This window comes from Fundulus heteroclitus, unplaced genomic scaffold (assembly GCF_011125445.2).
Source record: "Fundulus heteroclitus isolate FHET01 unplaced genomic scaffold, MU-UCD_Fhet_4.1 scaffold_38, whole genome shotgun sequence".
Lineage (NCBI taxonomy): Eukaryota > Metazoa > Chordata > Actinopteri > Cyprinodontiformes > Fundulidae > Fundulus > Fundulus heteroclitus.
This window is the reverse complement of record NW_023396792.1, coordinates 70,569-88,260: the sequence shown is the minus strand read 5'-3', so window position 1 is coordinate 88,260 and position 17,692 is coordinate 70,569. Positions and strand designations below refer to the sequence as shown.

At 44.4% G+C, this 17,692-nt stretch overlaps 1 protein-coding gene across 9 annotated transcripts; it reads left to right on the top strand.

The window, feature by feature from the left end:
• Positions 1–1,054: 1,054 nt before the first annotated feature.
• Positions 1,055–16,169, top strand: bdnf (brain-derived neurotrophic factor). 9 transcript variants are annotated; one of them, XM_036130784.1, is made up of 2 exons: positions 1,055–1,145; positions 14,674–16,169. In XM_036130784.1, the coding sequence occupies exon 2, from the start codon at positions 14,695–14,697 to the stop codon at positions 15,499–15,501; it is 807 nt and encodes a 268-aa protein (XP_035986677.1). In that variant the 5' UTR covers positions 1,055–1,145; positions 14,674–14,694; the 3' UTR covers positions 15,502–16,169. The 9 variants fall into 9 exon arrangements, with proteins under 9 accessions (XP_035986677.1, XP_012706212.2, XP_035986675.1 ...); XM_012850758.3 differs by lacking the exon at positions 1,055–1,145 and adding an exon at positions 1,709–1,908; XM_036130782.1 differs by lacking the exon at positions 1,055–1,145 and adding an exon at positions 1,981–2,163.
• The last annotated feature ends 1,523 nt before the right edge of the window (positions 16,170–17,692 follow it).

Here is a 17,692-nt window from a genome sequence, read left to right as displayed (position 1 = left end):
AAAAAAAGCAAAAAGGCCCGAGAGTAGGATGATGGTAGGAGCCGGCTGGTGACGGGAAACATACCTCCTCATCATTTCATCGTGTGAGGTGATGAAGGCAGTCCACACTCAATGTGTTACTTCTCTCCCATTTTATGTCTGTCTTTTAATGAGTAAACCCCCACCGACCCCCCCTGTGTGAAAACCCTACAAGGAGTGACTTCAAGGATAATAAGCTGTGTGTCACTCAATAGTTGCAGACAAGGTGGACAAAAATCTTCATATTCTTATAACAGGAGAGGATCACAAATCAAAAAGAAATATCATGGTAATTTTATCTGATTATGCCATCTTGTGTCTTTGAGGCAGAAATGTGTTTAAACAAATTTGCGTTTTTTTTGTTTGCTCAGAATCACCTTTGTTTGTCAGTAGCAGTCCCGGCCACTGAAACTGCTGGACAGAAGTTGAGTCAGGTATTGTGGGGTGTTAATGTAAAGGCGTGTTAATGGACCCTTTTCAGTCCTCACAGTTAAAAATAATCAAATAAAAATTAATTTAAAAGAATAAAAAAGTGGGCTGCCAGAGTCACACATCCGATAGATTTTTGGTTAACCGGAGTTCTTTGGAGATCCGTAGGAGAAAGTCTAAAGATTTACCAGTTTTGTCTCCTGGCAGAAGTTACACCCACATGCAGGTTCCCACGACGTGCAACCCAGTGCTGCGTGATTTCCTTAAACCATGACAAAGAGTAATTTATATCACAAGGCTGACACTTTCGGTACACACGCACAAACTCCAAAAAAAAAAAAGAAAAAAGTTTGGGATGCTGACAAAGAGTCAGGCAAATATCACCTATTACTCATGTTACTTAGTACATTTGGGGCTTCACTTGCAAAGCACAGCGCTTCGTCACTGCATAACAATCAGATGGCTGAGTGTTGGCAGCGCAACTGATGGAATTTTACTGAAAACAGATTTTGCCTTTGAACTTCCTCGTATTCCTAATCGAAAGGTGTCATACCTGGTTTTTAAACGCCGTGGTCGCATCTCTTCAGTGTCATTTTTTCCCCCCCTCTGAGGGACGTGGATTAACTTTTGAATTTTTCCTCAAATTTGTCCGGAGGAAGGGAACAAAACACGCAGCACACCCCGCAGAAATTGTCAATGTAAGTATTTGAGAGAGATGGGCGGAGAGGAGGGGTGGGGTGGGGTGGGGGGGAGACAAGAGCGGGGGGGGGGGGGGTTGTTTTCGACCAGCAACAAGTTCCTCAAGAACTTAACACGCAGACATAGGGGCGCTATAAATGTGTGTTTGTTTTGTGGAGACGACCCCGCTGCGCATTGTCCGCGTTGGAAAAGATCTAAATGTCCACTGCGTATGCGTAATAGGCCGGTGGCCCATTGCCAAATAGGGAGTTTACAGTCTGCAACACAAACGGGCGCATAAGTCAGAAGTTTTATGTCCGTCACTGCTCCTCGGTGCGGATTTAAAGCTTTAAAGGCACTCGTCGAGCGATCAGCCCGGCGTGAAAAAAAAACAAAACAAAAAAAAAAAAGAAAAAAAAAACTACTGTCTCCCCCATAAAACTTGTGCCGCCGTCGCTCATTTCAATCACGTAAGACCCCTAATGGCGTTGTCCGGGCGAGGGTGTTACGTATATCTGTAGAAGCTTTTCTGACAAGCCGGGCGTCCTGTTGTTGTTTGTCTTAACTGTGGAGCCACCAAGGTGTTGCCTGAGAGAGTTTAAGCACGCCGATATTGCAAAGGGTTATTAGATTCATAAGTCAGCGAAGTGGTGGGCGATCTACTGAGCACAGCAGAAGTTCTCATATGATGACTTCAAACAAGACACATTACCTACCAGCATCTGTTGGAGTGAGTGGATATTAAGACACTTCTATCTCCAGGACAGCGTAGGGGAAAAAATGGTGAGTAGCATTTGGAAACACAGCGGCAGCAGCGGCAGATGATGATGATAGTGATCAGGGGGATGATTACAAGTAAATAGTCGTGCTTGGTGTTTAGTCTGGCAGCGCATTGCTGGAAGGGTTGGACTCGGGGGCTACTTGACAAACTCAGCATCGAGAAACCCATGTCTGCTGAGGCTGGTGTTGACAGAGCTTGTGTGAAAGAGACTGTGTGGCATTTCTCTGCTCAGGATATGCCGGTTCAGTGAGAAAGGGGTAAGGAAATGTTAGATTGGGTCTGCGCGCAATGTGTGGATGTGATCTGGGCTGCGTGTTTGGCACTGATGGGTCTTTATGTTTAATGCATGCATGTATGTTCTTCTTTTTTTGTTGTTGTGTGCGCCGAGATAAATAAGCAACATGTGCCGCTTACCTGTGACACTTGTCATATGCCAGGAGGTGAAGCGAACGGTCCGGGCTCGGTGTCAGTAATTTGGCACTAAGAGAGGGCTGCTTTCGCACTGAACTGGACCGGCGTTTGTCATGATAGGCGCTCTAATCTGGAAGGAAATGTCCGAGCAATATGTGATCAAATATTAACAGGACTGTTTTGGCAAGGGGTGGGAAAATACACGTGGCAAGGGGAAAGCAGCTTGTTTTTTTTTTTTTTTTTATCCCCCTTCTTTTGCGTCTTCTTTTTTTAAAAGAGAGAAAAGCGGTTTAAAGTGGGCACTCAAACCAAAAAGCATGTATCTTTTCTTGGCCCCTCATAGTTACCCTGGCTGTGCTATGCTTTCAGCACATTGGACAGAGGTACCGGAGTCGTGCATGGACTAAAACGCCGAGTGGACGCCAACTCTCTTTCTCTCTTTTCCCAACCCCCTTTGCCAAACCTGGGATTGTTTTTTCAACTTTTGGTAAGCTCATTCTCAAGGATCCTTTGGTCTGTAAATGGGGAAATTAACGGGATTCTAACAAGAGACAAAGGTAAAATAATAATAATAATAATAATATAATAGTAATAAAAAAGATAAAAGCAAGGGAGAAAAGAAAGAAGCGCTTGCTATTTTTTTTAAAGAGACATAATAACAGCGTTTTTTTTGTAGCGTACTGTCAAAGTTGAAATGTTAGGGGCGTCTGGTCTTTTGCACAGCACATTCTCGGTACCTATAAGCCCCCCCACACTGCGTTAAACTTTGAGACATGCAAGTCTTGGTCGCGGAGATCTAACCACGCACATAGTGGTTGTCAGCCTCTTGTAAAGGTAAGAGCACAATACATTGTTTTCATGTCAGTCTTTATCCATTTTTTTTAATTTTTTTTTTGCCCATTATTCCTGTCGTCTTTGCGGGCTTCTTGTCAAATTAAACTCCGGTTTTTAGAGGGGGAGAAACTACAGCATGCAGCCCTTTGCCTTGGCTTGGCTGTGTTGGTAATTGTGGACATGCAGTCACCGAAATAACTCCGTCAATAAGACACGATCCAGGTGACTGGGTATATAAATAAATAATCGCTTTTCTCATTCTTCTCTCTACATTTGGACATTTGTTTATCAGAGCGATCGGAGCGTGCAGGGTGGAGGAAAAGAACAGGGGGAAATGTGGTGCTGGTGCTGGTGGTGGTGCTGGTGTGTACCGCGTTTAAACTGGGGCTGGATTTTCGTGCAGAAAGGGAGCTTTTCGACGCGTTTCTGGAGTTCCCGAGCACTGCCTGCTGCAACATTATTTGCGTAATCGTTGCGTTGTGCCTAATCATGCTCCCAATATGGGACTTAAGACGCTGCAGTGATCCTTCCAGCACGATGTGGAGTCAAGATGCAGGTGCATATCATTCTAACCTCTATCTGGGCTTGATTTGTTTTTGTTTTGTTTTTTTTATTTTCCTTCTTGTTTAGTCTGCTGCATTCACGATTTGTCTTCATGTCAAACCCTCTGGATTTTGTTATCAACCAAAAATAGCCCTACTCTTTACCCTAGTCACCCCCCTTTCTTTCCCTCCATCGCCCCCCTCCCGTCATCACCATCAAATCACTTGTGTTTTTACTACGACCGCTCCACGGTTTCATTCATAAGGTGCTTTTCACTTCACCTGCTACCCTACCCCCTCTCTCTTTTGTCCGTACACGGCTCCATGTCGACCTGTCAAACGCCGGTTGCACCAGTGAGTAATATTTAAAAAAAAAAAAAGAAAGAAAGAAAGAAAAGAAGCAGGAAAAAAAGAGGGGAAGTGGAGATAAAATGATGAAGGGTGATAAAGGATTATATTATTCTCAATCGCCTTCCACGAGCGCCATATGCGAGGTTTCGCTTTTTTTTTATAGCGCAGATACAAATTGCCACCTTATTACTATTAATGTTTTTTTTTTCCAGTGTGAAAATTACAATGAAGATGGGCGTGGTCAGAGAGATATCCGCTGACAGATGTTATGGCTGAATGTGATGCTGAGAGATAAGAGGGCTTGATGTGGAATTGTTCAGGAAGCGGACGTTTTCTCTCATTTTCCTTTTCTTTCCTTGAGAACACTCTTCTCTAGAATAGAAAAAAAATAGATGCACATTAAAAAAAACGCTTTAGGACTTTTATTTCTCTCTTTCTCTCTCGCTCTATCTCTCTCTCTCCCTTCCTCTCTCTCTCTCTCTCTCGACTTGTAGCCTTAAAATCGTCTTGCACAGAAGCTGTGGATATTGCCTATTTCCCCCCCCCCCCTCCCTCCCTCCGCTACCACTCTTCACATCCCTCCCTCTTTCTCTCTCCCTGTCTCTTTCTCAGTCATCTTTTTTTTTTCATTTGGTCAAAGATTTAAGATTTCTGATCTAAGTCGATGCAATTACATGGCAAAAACAACAGCAAGAGGAGGAGAAAAGCCCCCCCATCACCCCCTCCTGACGCTTAACGGTAGTCCTGTTTTAATCAAGACTCCTCGTTCCAGGATGCGACTTCATCCAAATATGAGCGCATCCAGTAAATTCCTAATTGCATTTAAATTATGGGACTTTTCCGTCGGCGTTTACGGCATTCTTTTTTTATTTTTTTTATTTTGTTTTCCTCTCTTTTCTTTTTTACCCAGCAATGCAATTAACGCGCGCAGATCGGTTTCTGCACACTGACGCCTCTTAGACACTGAAACCAAAAATAGATCATATTACTTATGAGGCTGTCCGACGCTCATCAAAGCGCTCTTTTAATCAAGACGCGTCGCAGGCTTCAGATTACAATAATATTAATAAAATGGGGAGGGGGAAAAAAAACAGGTTTAAACTGTGGCAATTTAAATAAATCTTCGGCCTTTTTTATTCACAGATGAATTGTGTTTCATTAATATTAACAGTGTATCGGGTTTCTCGGCTTTGTTTTTTTTAATCTAATATATCCTCGGCGTATATCCCGGCTGTGTAGCAGTATTTTTTTTATTATTATTTTTTTATTTTTTTCCCCCCTCTGTTTCAACTGAGACGTGGGATTATGGTGTGGGCGTGGGCGTATTGGGTGGAGGAGGAGGGATGAGCGGAGGCGGGTAAGGAGGGGTCTGTGGGGTGGCACGACACACTTTGTATGTATGAAGGTTTTTTATAGCACTTTTCTGCAATGTACGTCAGCGGATCAGTCCATAAATGGGGTTGCGTGCGCTTGTGTGCGGGCGTGCTCCCGCGTGCGCTCGCGCATGTGTGCGTGCGTCTCCGCGTGTGTTATCTTTACCGAGAATCTCCCCTCTCTCTCTCTCTCTCTCTCTCTCTCTCTCTCTCTCTCTCTCTCTCTCTCTCTCTCTCTCTCTCTCTCTCTCTCTCTCTCTCTCTCTCTCTCTCTCTCTCTCTCTCTCCCTGTGCACTCTCAGCTCTGCAGAGTTGGGGTGGGCGTCAATAACAAACCTGATGGTAGGTTTCATTACAAAATAAATAAATAAGTAAATCAGAATAAAAACTATCGGTAGGCCTGGAATGAAATGCGATGCGCAAAAAATAGCCTGTTTATTATCCACGTTAAATTGTTTTCTCCGGCTAATGTTTTCCCTGCTTTATTTTTTTTTATTTATTATTTTCTTTCTTTATGTTGATGCAAATGTGGGCCTTGCTGTGTCTTCTTTCCGTTGCGATCAATTTGGGTCAAAACGTGGGTTTGAACGGGAAATCTGACCCGCACATTTTGATTAAACTTGGAACGTGACAGCCCACCTTGCCGCAACGTTTTCATTCATGAAACGCCAGCCCCCGTTTTAATCCGCGCTGATGTCTCATGCAAATAATAAATAGGATATTGATTATTTTTGGGCGGAAATCGAGGCTCACGGCTTAGCGGACGTCACGATATATTTAGAGCTAAAATTAATCATCTTGATCGTTATGGAAATGTAGGCAGCACCGCCCGCCGCGCCGCCGCGCCGCCGCCGCCACCACCGCGCCGCCCGCCGCCACCGCGGTCGCGGCTGCTCCTGCTTTAGTCACGGCACCATCATCTTCATCATCACCAGCACCTCCGTCCAATTAACAGACTTGCTCAAACAAGTTCTGGCAGGGAGGCGAAGCCATGCACCTTATTTTGCATCTTTAATTATCGTCATTCAGTGGCGTGATTGTGGGTTTCACACAGAGACGGAAAAAGAAATAAATACAAACCCACGATAAGTTATTAATACACAGTGGATATAGTTAAGATATCTCACGTCGGAGCACTGCGGGACAAGGATTCTCGACACTGTGTGTGTGTGTGTGTGGGGGGGGGGGGGGGGCAGAGGCATAGAGAGAGAGAAAAGGAGGCTGCATGATGCTGGCAAACCATTCACGTGTGTCTCCCAGCAGGTGAGCATGCAGGCAGCCCTGGATCCAAGCAACTTCTGTAAAACATCAAAGTGCTGAAGTTTATTAAGATTCACTTAAAAACACAAAAGAAATTAGAGGGGTTGGGAGGAGGGGGGGGGGGGGGCTGTCAAGATCAAACTGTAACACAAGCTTAGCTTTCTATCGGGTGTGAATATAGTTTCACATTTGCTCCTAATTGATGTTTCAACGCTTCCAAGTATGTATCCAGCAGGCCTGTGGCAGGAATTGTGAGCTTTCATTCATGGAAAACCTCGTCGGGGGGGGTAGAGAGGGTTCAGACAGGATTTGGCAGGATGGAAGTAATGTCGCCCCTGCAGCATGGAGGTGTGAGTGTGTCTGAGGTGGAGTATATCTGAGGCTTATATAAAAATTAAAAAAAAAAATAAAAAAATCCCCAGTCTGCTGTGGCTGCCTCATGATTACATTAAAGGTTATTGTCATCACAGGAGGGATGACATTAGCTCCTGACTCCAGCATCCGTTTAAAGGACCCAGTTGACTGGGTTTGTCAAGCTCCCTCAAAGTCTTCTCCGGCTCGTTTGACGTCACCCGGCCCTCTTACAAAATGTTTCCCCAGTTGACGTGTTTGCTCCTTGAGCAGGAATGCAATTCCACTTTGATCAAAATACCCTCGTCGCCTCCCTTTATCCCCAGTGAAAATGACATTTCACAAAATGTCATTTTGCCCGTGTAACACTGCCCCCCCCCCCCACACACACACACACACACACACACCACACACACACACCACACACACACACCACACACACACTCACCACCACCTTACACATATTTCTACTTGTTAAGCGAAGCTTTCGGTGGCGTGGACATGTCAGGTCCTCATCATCGTTGGCGAGAGGAGCCTTGAAGGGTTGTGCAGCTCCAGTGGTGGGTTTTCTTTTCTTTGCAAGGTATGCAGCTGGTATGGAGCTTCCATGACCTGCTTGCACTGAAGATCTCATTCCAAGAACTAAGTGCTGGATCTCAAGAAGTCAAACACCACATCTCAAGTAAAAGGGTGACTGAGCTGGGTTTCTCGTTGTAGCTTTCGGTTGGATCAGTCAAAAAGAAAGATCATGGCCCCTTTTGTTTCATTGAGAAATACCGGCCAGCCCCCCCCCCCCCCTTTCCCCCCAAAAAAGCTCCCACCCTTTTTGAACCACCTTTAGTTGTGCTGTAGTTGCATAAATGAAAGACAAGAGTATGTTGTTGATTTTGCTCCTCTAATGAGATGGCAAGTGATTTATTTATGAATTACTTGTTTGGAACAGCCCCGTTGTGCAGAGTGCATTTTCTTTTTTTCCTCTCTCTCTCTCCCTCCCTCTCTCTTTCTGTAAAATCCTCTTTGGAGTCATGTCGCTCAGTGATTGCTGATGCAACTCTTTGTCATCCAGAGTTTACCCTCACCTCCTGTGTGTGCCTTCGGGGAGGGCTATATCTATCCTGGCATGTCCCCGGGTGTGTTGGAGGTGGGAGTGACTCATTAAGCAGGTGTGAGCATCCACTCCCATACTGTTGCATGCCAAACAAGAGCTCGATGCAGGGAAGAATCATGATGGCAATACAGCAATAGCATCACACTAAATCTTTGCACTGGACCTGGGCCAGGCCAGGGGGATAACGAGCTGTGCTATCCCTCCATTATGCTTGCTCTTGTGCTCGTCTGAGGTGGGATTTCCAAGTGTTCATCATCACCCCCCTCAGTTGGAAGATTTGGCCTCCACTGACATCTTTATTTGAATCCAGTAGATGAAAAAAAAGGGGGGGTACCAGCCTGTTTAAGATGGTGGTATCAGGGAATGAGAGCTGTTTTGAAGCTTTGTTTGGGTCACATTAATAACCTAGTGAGCCTGCTGAACAGCATCTGCAAGAGACCAAATCTCTTTTAGACCAAATATGGAAGAATCTACCATGTGTTTTTCATATATATATATATATATATATATATATATATATATATATATATATATATATATATATATATATATATATATATATATATATATATATATATATATATATATATATATGTATATCTGTATATATGTATATATATGTATATATATATATATATGAAAAACACATAGTATATATATATATATATATATATATATATATATATATATATATATATATATTATAGGAATGACTCAGACTATTATGTGTTCTGGTGAAAATGATCGACATAAGTGGCTTTAAATGGCATAAGAACGTCCAAAAGCATTACTAAACAGTTTAACTCTATGCCCACTTTGTGCAGATGCCAACACAAAATGTTTATTTTTGACCAACTGGGTATCTAATTTTACTGAAATGGGGCATCTTTAAATGGCACACAGTGCATCACGACTTTGGTGGAGACACGGTGTTACGCAGAACCTCCAGAAAACGATGCCTCCTCCGTAGGCTGAGACTAGAAAAAAAAAAAAAAAACACAGGGAAGAAAAAAAAAAGAACATGAAAAAAAATACGGAAGAGGAGAGGCTTCTTCTGCGTTGCTTTGTGATCTACCCAGACATTATGGCGTGGATGCATGCTGCACGGTTTGCGGACAAACAAAAGCGCGTAATGCACGCTGGAAGCGCATTAACAGCTTCGCCTGTGGGCTGTTTAGACAGCAGATCTGTGGCGACCAGTCAGCCAGCGGCAGGTCACATGTTGCAGCGTCATTGTGTAGTAAAGTTACAGTAGTTTCAAAGAGGCTCCGCATTTCAGCTCCAGAGGTCTCCTCCTCATCCCCGCTGCCGCTCTCGCTGCTGCCGCCGCCGCCGCCGCCGCTGCGTCCTCGGCATGCGACAACTTCACTTTCAGACGAACTCCGCTAACGAGCCGCGCAGCCATGGGAGTGCATTACCTCAGCAGTGCAATTTCCACCATCAATAATTTAATCTATTTGCTCCAAAGCTGAAGAGATATCCCGAAGCTTCTTCTTTTTTTTCTCCCCTTCGTCTTTCGGGAGAGTTGCAGAGAGAGAGAGAGAGAAAAAAATTACCGCTTAAGCAAATTACTGAGGGAGTTGTTCAAAACATCCCAGATGACACCACTATCCTGTTGAATGGTCTGTTTTACGACTGGGCAGTAAAAGGTAGGCTATGGGGTTTGTTTTTGCTTTAGTTGTTTTTATGTCTTGTTTTGCCAGAACTAGTTTGAAATACTTTGAACGTGTCTGAGATAGAAAGGGCAGACAAGTGTGTGTATATATGTGAAGTTTGCGGGAGGGGGGGTCTAAAAGTAGCTCGATCAAGTCCGGTTATCCTGCGGACAGACAGCGACGCGGCCCGAGAGGGGATACGTGTAACCTTATCCCGCCGTTCATTAATAAAAAACGCACTTATTATGTTGATTGGGTTTCCAGCGGAGAGCACAGGCTCAGGAGATGTAATCTCATGCAAAAAAAAAACTAAAAACTAATAAACAGCACTTTTATTACATTAATAAAGAAGACTATTACACTAAGCTGCTTGTGCGTAAAACCCTCCAAGTTTTCGCATTTTACTGCGGTTTGACTCTTACAATGTAAAAAAAAAAACAGCTCAAGAAAGTCTGCATTTGTCTGTTTCCGCTCATTAGCTTGCAAGCACCCTCCTCCACGGTGGACTGAAACGAATCATTTGCCGCGGTTTTATTTCGTTGTTTCTGTAGAGGAAAGAAATAAAAAAAAGAACGTAAGGAGGTGGGGGGGGGGCGAGAAAATAACAAACTTTGATGGACTCATTAAGACTTTATAGGACACCCGAGACCCAAAAACGCTCAGCTGCGGCCAACTTAAACTGTTGGCTTCAGTGTGGTGTGCTGGTACTAAGTAACTTAACGACATAAACAACAAAGAAATCATTTAAAGTGTTGGAAAACACTTGGCTGCAGTGGTGACAGCTTCGTTGGAAAAATAAATTGCAGCTGGAGACCACATATGTATTAGCAATGCAGAAAAAAATCTATCTATCTATCTATCTATCTATCTATCTATCTATCTATCTATCTATCTATCTATCTATCTATCTATCTATCTATCTATCTATCTATCTATCTATCTATCTATCTATCTATCTATCTATCTATCTATCTATCTATCTATCTATCTATCTATCTATCTATCTATCTATCTATCTATCACATGGTGAATGTAAGACATGAGGCGCAAGAACAGAAGCTCTGATTATTTCACGGTCTCACACGCCATCTAGTGTAAGAACTGAGAACTGCAGCTATCCCAATTCTGAGTTGAAGGCCTCTTGGTCTTGTTTCAGTGTCCAGGGACTAAAATAAATTTTATATATTTTTTTTTTTTATCGTAAAGCCTTCATAGGATGCTATGTGCATTAACACATAAACTGCATGGATTCTATATGCGAGAGTCTGCTAAAAAAAAAGAAAAGACGATTAAAAAAAGAGTGGAATGATGGAAGAGACTAATTTAGGTAGCATAAATCTGCCGGGGTGTGTTTGGATGTTCTCTGTTTCTGTGGCAGGAGGCAGGTATGATCTGTGGCAATGCTCATCTATTACCAAACCTGCTCCGAAGCTGGCGCCCGGATTGAAAACAGATCTCGGGGAAAAGCACGGTTCCACATGTGTCAGCCATTACTGCAGACAACTCAATTAAGTCCGAATGCCTTTTTAAGTGCAGCATTGTGGCACACAAGTCGGCTCTGGGGTGATAATGTTTGCAGTTTTTCTCCGGGAAAACTTGGAGGATCTGGAGCCGTTAGGGCCGTGCACGTTGAGCATGACAAAACACGCTTCTTGGGTAAATAGTTCTGGCTGCTATGGTTCTGGAGGAATTAAAGAAAGACAGAAATGCCCATGAGGGAGCTGCAGTGGGAAGGAAAAGAGTCGACGCGGCGCACATTTCTGTTCAAACACACGGGGCACGCTTCGTCCTTTCATCTCCACTGCTGCTGTTTATGTTGCTTTGTAATGGCTTTTAAGGTATCCTGCATGCAGTTAGCAGAGATGAAGCCATAAAGTGGGCCGACATGAGGGAACGCTACTGAATGTGCAATAATACTGGCCTTTACTAGTCCTTTCATGCTTTGGAGAAACTTTTCAGCGACTGTCAAAGGAGGCATTTATCACTTTAATCCCCACCTGGCACAGAGAATGAACGCGAGGGTAAGTTACACATCCCTGCCATACAGCCGGGCCCTCTCTACCCCCCCCCCCCCCCCTCTCTCTCTGAGGAGATGAACAGGTGGTCATCCAGAGACGTCAAAGCCAAACACTCACCTGCTCCCATTGTTCGGGGCGTGGTGTCGTAGATAAAGGCGTGTTTGAGCAGCAATTATTGCAGGGCTTTATTTCCCCTTTGCCCTAAGTTATTAGCTCAGCACTCATATTTAGATGGCCGGAGCCCTTTAGATGAAACTTGACTTCACTGTGTGCATACCTGGATTTCATTTAAAAAAAAAACGTGTTTTAATCAGAGCGGGCCGGAGGAGGTTGCACTTTACTCAGGGAACGTTCCATCTGCGGTCCCCGTTCTTTAATTCCCGTCGAGCTGCGTTACTCACCCTCCTTCCGTTAACACCGAATTATTGTTATTTGTCACATTTAGCCCCCTTTGCAGATGCACGGCGTAGATTCTCCGCCGGTCCCACAGCAATTAAATGATTCATTGGCTTTATCGCGCTTTAACAGGATGTTGATTGGGAGCATAAGCCATATTGATTGTCCTGATGGAAACAGGAAATCACAGAGATAGAAATAAAATCATCTGTGGTTCCCGGTGTGAGGATGCCCGGGGGAAAGGCAGGCAATTGCGCACCGTTGAGTGGCATTACCCCCAGCAACCTCCTCCCCTCCATCCTCTCCCCTATGGAGACCTGGAAGAGACGTCATCCGTGGTTGTTATGCTGCGAAATGACGCTGGCACTCTCTCCACCACCCTGCCCCTACCCTACCCCACCCGCCCCTCGCTGCTGCTGCTGCTGCTGCTGCTGCTGCAACATTACCCCTGTGGTCTCTTACGGAAGATGCAGCACTCCTCGTCTGCACCATTTCCAGCATGAAGTTTGACGCCTGACAGTAATCAAGCCCTCGCCTTCCGCCGTCATTTCCCCTCATGTGGAAGTGGAACCACTTGAGCGCAATGCTGATAATAATATCAGCCTAAATGCATCCTACACATAAAGCTCGTGACTGGCCTCGATCCCGTAAACCTACGTGGTTCTCTCTGTGCTGGGAAATCGCGGCTGCAAACCCCTCGACCGTTTGAACCGGAGCATCGCTTCAAACAATGAGCGGGACTTATTAGCCATCCTCGGTGATAATTTGATAATCGGCTCTTCATCCGTGGCCTTTGCCCTCATTGTTGTTTTAGTTGGCAAGAGGAAAAATACCCAACATCCTTACACACACACACACACACACACATACACACACACAGTGAAGCCTGCCCCTCCCCATGCCCTCCCTCTAACACGCACACACTCATACACTCTGGAAGAGCACGTCACTGAGCTCGGGGAATGAGTGGCTCATTAAGAAGAAGGATGTGATATTCTGAATAGAGACTGTGAGACTCCCAGCACGTCTATTTTTAGCCGCGATATCTCTATGGCACTCACCGTGGTGTCGGTTAATTGCAGCCACAGCCCCAGATACCAATTAAGAAAGAAACAAATGCTTTTTTAAGGTGGGGATGTGTTCTTTTTTTTTTCTTTCTTTCTTTCTTTCCTCCTTCTTACTGGAAAGGTCCTAGTTTCCAGCCTTAGCGCGTTTGCTCGTCCCGCTTTGGCCGTGTCAGGTTTGGGACGCGCGGAGGGCAGTCAAAGAAATCAGCCGGCCTATTTTTAAATGTCTCCCAGTGGAAACCAAGATCTAGATTTTTTTTTTTTTTTTTTTGTTCTAAATCGTTAAGGTTGCCTTAATGTCTCTGGCTGTCGGATGGTCACCATCTTATTGATTTGCTGTGAGCCTTAGAGCTTCTCGAAGGTAAGGGATGCAAACGTGCTCAGCCCGGTTCAATAATTAAGGACATGCGTTCAGAATTTTCTCCTCATCTGGCTCCCCGTGTGCTCCTGCGATTCTCAGATGTCTCCCTGGTCCTCCAGTACGCAGTCATGTTTTGCAGAGTGCTGCTAATGACCCATTTATTTGATTCAGGTGGGCTGAATCCGAGACGTGTCTGAAAGTTGAAGGACACTGGCCCCACGAGGGCCCGAGTTTGAGACCCCTGGTACATGGGAATTTGCCCCTGGTGGATCCTGCCCCCCTTTAAGAAACAGACCCCTGGTTGCTCATTCGTGACCACAAGGTTTGCCGTACCGACCTGTTTGCAGTGGCAGCTGCAACGTTTACCGCTCAGCTCGGCCGGTCAGTGCATGCTGGACAGGTTAGAGGTTCCTGAGGCGTTTCCGCCGGCGAATTCTTGTTGGTCGGCCCTTTAAAACGATCTCTCCAGGAAGGGACTAAAAACGGCATGCACGGCGTGAGCTTTTAAAAGGAGGCCGTTTCTGATGCGGGGTTGGGGTGGAATGATAGCCGGGGCCATTATGAAACCACACATGCCTGCACACTCCTCGCCATGCTCTGTAACACAACCCTTCATGAATAATAGCAAGCCTGTTAGGATGTTTCAAGTATCTATTTTGTGCACTCTTATCTTTAGTAATAAGCAGTCGTTCTCTCTCTCTCTCTCTGTGCTGTCATCTCTCTGATGCTCGGCACAGCTTTGCCGCTTCTGCTGCCAACAAATTGAAATCTAAGCCAGACCTCACATAGACTTACAGTTTGCAAACAGTTTGAAAGCACTGATGACACGGTGCCATTATCAGTTTGATAAAAAAAAACATGTTGTGGCGATTCGAAAAAAAAAAAAGATGTCCGGTTTTGGCGCGCAAACAAAGAGTTGTGGGTGTTGAAGAAGGGCCGGAGCGGTGCGCGACTGATCAGGAAGGGGCGAGCTTCGGTAAAAGCCACTCCTGGACTAACCGTCTTGTTCTCTTCCCTCTTTTCTGCTCTCTCCCCTCCAGTTCCACCAGGTTAGAAGAGTGATGACCATCCTGTTCCTTACTATGGTTATTTCATACTTCAGTTGCATGAGAGCTGCGCCCCTGAGAGACGCCCCGGGCATGCGGGGCCATCGGACGGAAGGCTACCTGGGCGCTGCTGCGACGGCCCCCCGGGGCCACGGGACTCCGCAGAGTGGCGGGCCGGGCCAGCGCGAGGAGCTCCCCTCGCTAACAGACACGTTCGAGCAGGTGATAGAGGAGCTGCTGGAGGTGGAGGGCGAGGCGGCGCAGCTGGGACAGGGGGCCGACAAGAGCCAGGGAGGCGGGGGCCCGTCGTCGGTGGCCGCCGCCGAGGCCAAGGATGTCGACCTGTACAACTCGCGGGTGATGATCAGCAACCAAGTGCCTTTGGAGCCGCCGTTGCTCTTTCTCCTGGAGGAATACAAAAACTATCTGGACGCCGCCAACATGTCCATGAGGGTGCGGCGGCACTCCGACCCCTCGCGGCGCGGAGAGCTTAGCGTGTGTGACAGTATTAGCCAGTGGGTGACAGCTGTGGATAAAAAGACGGCGATAGACATGTCTGGGCAGACAGTAACCGTCATGGAGAAGGTCCCTGTCCCCAATGGCCAACTGAAGCAATACTTTTATGAGACCAAATGCAACCCCATGGGGTACACAAAGGACGGCTGCAGAGGAATAGACAAGCGGCATTATAACTCCCAATGCAGGACAACCCAGTCCTACGTGCGAGCGCTCACCATGGATAGCAAAAAGAAGATCGGCTGGCGGTTTATAAGGATAGACACTTCATGTGTATGCACATTGACCATTAAAAGAGGGAGATAGTGCATAAAATGTATAGATTTTATTGAAGAGTTTAAAAAAGAGAATAAAGAGAAAATATCTATTTGTATATATACATAACAGGGTAAATTATTCCGTCAAATGATAATTTTATGGACTGCATGTAAAAAAAGATGAAGTTTATACAGTAAAGTGATACTACAGTCTATTTATTGAACATATTCATGACCTTGTAAACAATTAAAAAAAATCTGATCAGTCATTTTGCGCCCAGTTTAAATTACTATGTCACATTAATCGAGACATTGTGATCTGTTTACTTTGCCAAGAAATTAGAAAACGAAGGGGGAAAAAAAAGAACAATAACAACAACAACAAAAAAAAAACAAGACACAGGCAAGGAATGAATGAGAGAGGACAGTTCCATCTTCAAAAGCTTGCATGCTGCTTTTAAATTGTGAATTTAAAGAAATTCTCCACTTTCAAAGAAAAAAAAAGTTTAAAAAAAAGGATATGATGCTGACCAAAAAAGAAAAAAAAAATCATTCAGTTTACATATTCAGCAGAAAATGATTTCCTCTCGAGTAAAATTATCTGTTTACTGTTCTAAACTTCTCAAGGTAATGTTGGAATTACATACTATGTCAAGGTGCTGTTGTCAAAGCTTTGCTGTTTATTTTTTTATCCGCACCAGAGGAAAAAATATATTTAAAGAGAATATATATATATATATATATATATATATATATATATATATATATATATATATATATATATATATGAGGAATCTATTCATTGACATGTTTCTGGGTTAATATTATTCATTTTGTATGTTGTGAAGTTGTTTGCAATATTAAACTGAAATATTTGAAGAAATAAAAATGACTATAGGCAACTGAAAAAACACAATCAATGTCAATACAGTTTCCACGGTGCATCTTTAGGCAGGTTAACTCTTCTTATGTAGCAAATGAGCCGCTGAGAAGGCCTGGTTTTGTCCTAAAAAGGTCAAAATCATCGTCAACAACATATTTTATGACAACCTGTGGAGCTACTTAAGAGGGTTCATTTTTTATAAGCTGCTGGAAGAGAACCGTAGAATAATGGAGAAAGTAAGAAAACAGTCTTTGGTGATAAACAAGGCAAATGTTCTCCTCCAACACGGTGACGCAACACAATTAATTGTCCCTTTATATATTTTTTTTTAATACCTCTTTTTCCTAATGATCACTTCACATGCGAGTAAGAAACTTCACGGCTCCAGGCCCTGAACATCGGGAAAAACGTGCCTACACCTTCAAGTGCAGACTAGTACAAGTAGGCCTTGAGTACACACCAGGCATGCCTGAGGTCGACAGTGATGGATTCAGCCACCCATACGTTTGTGTACATTATACATATACACCCAAGATTTTGTTATGAGTGCAAAAGGTAATCCCATCTTTGAACCACCTTCAAAAGAACCGTTGTCACAGATCGTACCCAGCTCGACACTCGCTGTGAGCGGAAGTAAGGGCCGTCCTCGACATCTGGGAGACGACTGGAACATCCCCTTCAGCAGAAACTCCTCACAGCATCGCATGCCAAGTTTAAACGTCACAGTTTAAGGTTCCACTGGGACAGAAGCACACTGCATTTGTCCCCTGCGAGAAAATATTTGGAAAGAGCACGTTTTTTTCATGTTTCATCAGCAGCTTCCTGTACATATCCCAAACACTTAATCTTTTCTCTCCAACTGAAAGGTAAGTGTTGCCAATGAAAAAGCTGACACTAAAAGGGAAGAGCTGATCAGCTTTACATACGGTCCTGGAAGGATTCTTTGACGATACCAGATTAAATGTATTTTCCACCCCAGAATAATGTTTTTTTCTCACCATGGCCACAAAGCCATTGTGATGCGAGTAGAAAAGCCATCCGTTTTCAAGAAGTTTCAGTTTAAGATGGAGCTAGGGGCAAATTTTGTCAAACTCAAGTGCAAACACATCCTTGTCAAAAAAAAAAAAAAAGGAACAATGAATCAAACACTGGGATTCTTACTCGATAAGGTAAGTGCTCCAGTTCTCAGGGGTATGAACCTCGGGCTGTTTTCGTTGCAACAATTTACAAATGAAAGAAAACTGCCACGTCCTAATTACACATCTCTTACACAAGTCGTCAGAGTGAGGCCCGTATCTGCTGACAGAAATATAGTATTTTATGAAATAGGCACCAAAAGGTTTTGAAATTATAATGG